This window comes from Gigantopelta aegis, chromosome 7 (genome assembly GCF_016097555.1).
Source record: "Gigantopelta aegis isolate Gae_Host chromosome 7, Gae_host_genome, whole genome shotgun sequence".
Taxonomy (NCBI): domain Eukaryota; kingdom Metazoa; phylum Mollusca; class Gastropoda; order Neomphalida; family Peltospiridae; genus Gigantopelta; species Gigantopelta aegis.
In genome coordinates, this window is record NC_054705.1 from 40,500,822 (window position 1) to 40,505,816 (window position 4,995).

At 40.2% G+C, this 4,995-nt stretch overlaps 1 protein-coding gene across 1 annotated transcript; it reads left to right on the forward strand.

Annotated features, from left to right (window-relative positions):
• The first annotated feature begins 300 nt into the window (after positions 1–300).
• Positions 301–3,868, forward strand: LOC121378084. Its single transcript, XM_041506184.1, has 4 exons — positions 301–577; positions 1,439–1,526; positions 2,426–2,619; positions 3,571–3,868. Exons 1-4 carry the CDS (start codon positions 301–303, stop codon positions 3,843–3,845), a joined length of 834 nt encoding a protein of 277 aa, XP_041362118.1. The 3' UTR covers positions 3,846–3,868.
• Positions 3,869–4,995: the final 1,127 nt, after the last annotated feature.

Genomic DNA, 4,995 nt, shown 5'->3' on the forward strand with positions numbered 1-4,995 from the left:
TGCACTGTCATTAAAGTAATGGTAGTAGCATTAAAAGGTTATGTTTCGTTATCTTTATATTTTTTTTTTATGTCTTTTTTGTTCATATGGCCTTTCAGATAAAAAAGACCAAACCACACAACGTTTGAAGAAATACACCGATACGCCAAGACACTAATATTCTTTGAACATGACTCTCAGTAATTCCCTCGTGTCTTCCCTTTACACCGCACCACCAGACCGACCAATGAGTGACAAGCTTTCTGTGTCCGTCCTACAATGCGCTGTCGCCGTTTCATTTCCCACCATGATCCCACGACCATGGTGTCTGAGGGCGCGGAGTTGGCGACTTCTCTTCAACTGTGGTCCGCATGGACCCCCGCATCCAACGACACTTTCTTCCCCACGGCCACCGCGCATCCGCTGCTGGATGGCCTTGACGTGGGCTCGTTTCCGCTGACGAAGCTGGCGACGGCGTTGGTGGCGCAGACGATAACGCGCTGCAAGGACGAGTTCAAGTTTCACGCGACGCTCAAGAAAGACGCCGTCGAGACGTACCTGAGAGACGTGTACGAGAGTCTGCAGTGGAAGAAACTCGGTAACACAGAGTTAGAATAGCCCACTCTCTCTCTCTCTCTCTCTCTCTCTCTCTCTCTCTCTCTCTCTCTCTCTCTCTCTCTGTGTGTCTTTCTCCCTCCCTCTCTCTCTGGCTCTCTCTTTTATCTGTCTTTCTGTCTCTCACCTCCTCCTCCTCTCTCTCTCTCTCTCTCTCTCTCTCTCTCTCTCTCTCTTTCTTTCTCCGTCTCTCTCTCTCTCTCTCTCTTTGTTGTGTGCTATTTCACTCCCATCCCTCCCCTCTCTCTCTCTCTCTATCCCACCTCTCTCTCTCTCTGTTCTTTCCCTCCCTCTTCTCTCTGGCTCTCTCTCTTTTATCTGTCTTTCTGTCTCTCACCTCCTCCTCCTCCCCTCTCTCTCTCTCTCTCTCTCTCTCTGGCTCTCTTTTCTCCGTCTCTCTGTGTATTTCACTCCCTCTCTCTCTCTCACTCACTATCTCTGTCTCTCACCCATTCCTCCTCCTCCTCTCTCTCTCCTCTCTCCTCTCTCTCTCTCTCTCTCTCTCTCTCTCTCTCTCTCTCCCTCCCTCCCCCCTGTTCTATCTATATCTCTGTCTCTCTTTTGGGCGGGACGTAGCCCAGTGGTAAAGCGCTCGTTTGCTATGTGCCACCCTGTCTGTGGAATACTGCATATAAAAGATCCCTTGCTACTAATGCAAAAATGAAGGGGTTTCTTAAGACTATAATTATGTCAAAATTACCAACATCCAATAACCGATGATTAATAAATCAATGTGCTTTAGTGATGTGGTTAAACAAAAAGCAAACTTTAAACTGTCAATCATATCACAATGAAATCTTCTCTTAAAATACCGTTTTATTCTTCTGTCTTCGTTTGTTTGCAGGTTTTTCTCTCTACGCTCAAGTCTACCCCGAGATAGTGAGAGACGCGAAAACTGGAATATGTTTCAAAGATTTCCTCGGGGATGAGAGGTAAGCATCTGATGAAAGACATATACAATAAATATAGTCCATGTTACAGTAATAGAATAATAAGATTCCCGGAAATAGAGTAATAGTGAAAGTAAAAAAGTTGACCTAATTCGAGTAACACAATAGAGTAACAGTTCATCCATTTATACTGATTTTCGTGTGTATATCCAATTAAGGTTCAATCACGCTGTCCTGGGCACACACACACCTCAGTTATCTGGGCTGTCAGTGGGTTAGTGGTTAGTGGGATCCGGAACTGAGGTGCGATCCTAGTACCTACCGACCTCATTTAAATGTTTTGATCGTCATTTCTAAATTACTATTATTATTATTTTTTTATTTTATTATTATTGTTATTTTGTTGTTGTTGTAAATACCCTTTGTTTTTGGCAATCCGTCTAAATTGCTCAAATCACCTTCAAATTTTGGACGAGCACTCTATTTTTTTGTTTCGCCTCTTAATTTTTGACCAGACATGTTTTCTCAACTTGAACTCATTTTTTTCTAAATTACGCCCATCTCAAACTCACTCCCACTCCTGTTCCGGAACTAGTCACTGGCGAAGTCAGAGGTTAAATCTGGGATAGGCGTGCCTGAAGCTTTTTGATATGGGAACGTTATTAGAGTTCCCTTCCCTTACTTACCCTACCGGCCTTACGTCCGATGACTTAATCACTAGACCACCGAGGCCGATTTAGACACCAATACCCTCTCCCCCCAAAAAAAAACAACAACAACAACAAAAAAACAAAAAACAAACAAACAAACAAACAAACACAAAAAACACACAAAAACCCCCAAACTATACTTAACCTACACACGATGTTTTTTTTGTTCTTTTTTAAAAAAAGCACAAAAAACCCCACCTGACGTTTAACCCATATACGAATTTCTTGCAGCCATATATGGGCCGAGAAACTGATCACTCACATCACGGAGCCGTCGTGGACGAGAGAGATGCTAAAGCTGATAGTAAAGGGGAAATACTCCGAGGAGGAGTATAACCGCGACATGAACGTGTTGTTCGTCAAGCTCCACCTCCTCGACCCGCAGTCGGTGATTCCCGCCTTTCAGTTCCTACTAAACCAGAGAGGTTAGACAGTAGCACATCATTTTTCGTTTCAGTTGTATTTTCCGTGTTTATTTTGAAAGCACCAGTAAGGGGAGTATAAAAAGTCTATATTTCGTATCAGTAAATATTTTATAGTATTTTTGTTTTGTTTTGTGATTTGGAGTGATTTTAACATTTTAATTTTTTATTATTATTATTTTTTTAAATTTGTTTGTGGGATTTTCTTTTGGTTTAAAGTTCTAGGTTGGCTTGATGTAATAAGAAACCGAAAAGTGTTTCCAAAACAAGATACATGTTTTATTCTTATGTGAAGATTGTAAAAACATTAATTAATTCATTCACCCATCCATTCATTCATCCATCCGTTCATTCATCCTTCTATCCATCATTGCACCATCGCCTGTATTCTAACAGATAATCCCATTCATTCATCCCTCCATTCATTCATTCGTTTCATTAACTAATTCATCCATCCATCCATCCATCCATCCATCCTCCATTACTTACAGACTTCCAGATAAACCCGACCGGCCTCGGTGGCGTCGTGGTTAGCCATCGGTCTACAGGCTGGTAGGTACTGGGTTCGGATCCCAGTCGAGGCATGGGATTTTTAATCCAGATACCGACTCCAAACCCTGAGTGAGTGCTCCGCAAGGCTCATTGGGTAGGTGTAAACCACTTGCACCGACCAGTGATCCATAATTGGTTCCACAAAGGTCATGGTTTGTGCTATCCTGCCTGTGGGAAGCGCAAATAAAAGATCCCTTGCTGCCTGTCGTTAAAAGAGTAGCCTATGTGGCGACAGCGGGTTTCCTCTCCAAATCTGTGTGGTCCTTAACCATATGTCTGACGCCATATAACCGTAAATAAAATGTGTTGAGTGCGTCGTTAAATAAAACATTTCTTTCTTTCTTTCCAGATAAACCCATTCATTCATCCGCTAAATCACAAACTGATATTTTTATCTTTCAGCTTTGCCCGCTGTGAACCTGGAACTGGCTACCCGGAACTATTTGGGCGGGCCATTAGACCATCACGTGATTAAACCGGAAGTGGAAACTGCCCTCCGGAAGCCGAGTGTTCCCCTGAACGTGTCGCGACTCAGCCTGGACGAGGTGGAGATATTCTACGGGGTGCGGGTGGACGAGTTCATTGTCACAGAGTGTCGAAATATCGGGTTCTGGTCGGGCAGGAGACCAGAGAACTATAAAATGTCAAAGCTGAAAGAGAGGTGCGCCATTATGTAAATACAGTATTATTTATTTCGAAAGTTCTCGTGTTGCGTTTTTTCTTTTCTTTTTCTTTTTTCCTTTGTCCTTTTTCCTTTTTTTTTCTTTTTTTTTCTATTATTATTATTATTTTTTTTTTTTTTTATTATTATTATTATTATTATTATTATTTATTATCATTATTATTATTTTTCTAATTATTATTTTTATTTTTTTATTTTTTTTACAAAACCCAATTTTGGTGAAGTCAGTCATAAGGAAAATCACATTCGGAAATGCCGGGTTCCAGTGTTAAGAGCATTCCTTGTGGTTCTTTATTTACATTTTAACTTTACATTTACATTTCAGCTTTAAATTTACATTTCAACTACATTTAAATTTCAACTTATATACAACTTGCACCATCCATGTAGACTTACTTGCTAATAAAGTTAAGTTTTGTTTGTTTAACGACACCACTAGGGCACATTGGTTTATTAATCACCGGCTATTGGATGTCGAACATATGGTAATTTTGACTTATAATCTTAGACAGAAACCCTGCTACATGTTGTTCCATTTGTAGCTAGGGATCTTTTATATGCACCATCCCACAGACGGGATAGCACATACCACGGCTTTTAATATACAGTCTGAGATCGACCGTAGACCGACCGCGCATCAGGTGAGCCGTTACCACTGGCTACGTCCCACCATAAGGAAAATCATATTGGGAACTGATGGGTTCTAGTATTAAGAACATTCCTTGTGGTTCTTTGTGGTTCTTTATTCAACTTACCAACCGAACTGTACTTGCTAGTAATTTTTATTATTTAAAAAAAAAAACATTTTTTAACGACACCACGAGAGCACGTTGGTTACTTAAAGGGACATTCCTGAGTTAAAACTATACATCCCATCTTAAAACTAGAGTATTCTACAATCATTTTATGCAATAACCTAACGGAAATTGTTAGATAAGTTATCACCATTTACCACCTCTTTTAAAAAAACGTATATTCCCGAGTTTTCTGCAATTTTAAAGATTTTATTGACTAACAGAGACTTTTTAACGATTGTAATTACATATCAAATATATTTTTCTGCATACAATATTAGTGGCTTTATATTAAACGTGTTTCTGATCGTTCGAATATTTGTACTTGGTTAAATTTCAATTTATTTCCAT

What these genes read in the sequence shown, in the direction of transcription:
- LOC121378084 (XM_041506184.1), top strand. Translation starts at nt 301, where the DNA reads ATGGTGTCTGAGGGCGCGGAGTTGGCGACTTCTCTTCAACTGTGGTCC. An exon ending in TCTGCAGTGGAAGAAACTCG is followed by an intron (nt 578 to 1,438) that starts GTAACACAGAGT and finishes GTTTGTTTGCAG; the next exon opens with GTTTTTCTCTCTACGCTCAA. An exon ending in GTTCCTACTAAACCAGAGAG is followed by an intron (nt 2,620 to 3,570) that starts GTTAGACAGTAG and finishes TTTATCTTTCAG; the next exon opens with CTTTGCCCGCTGTGAACCTG.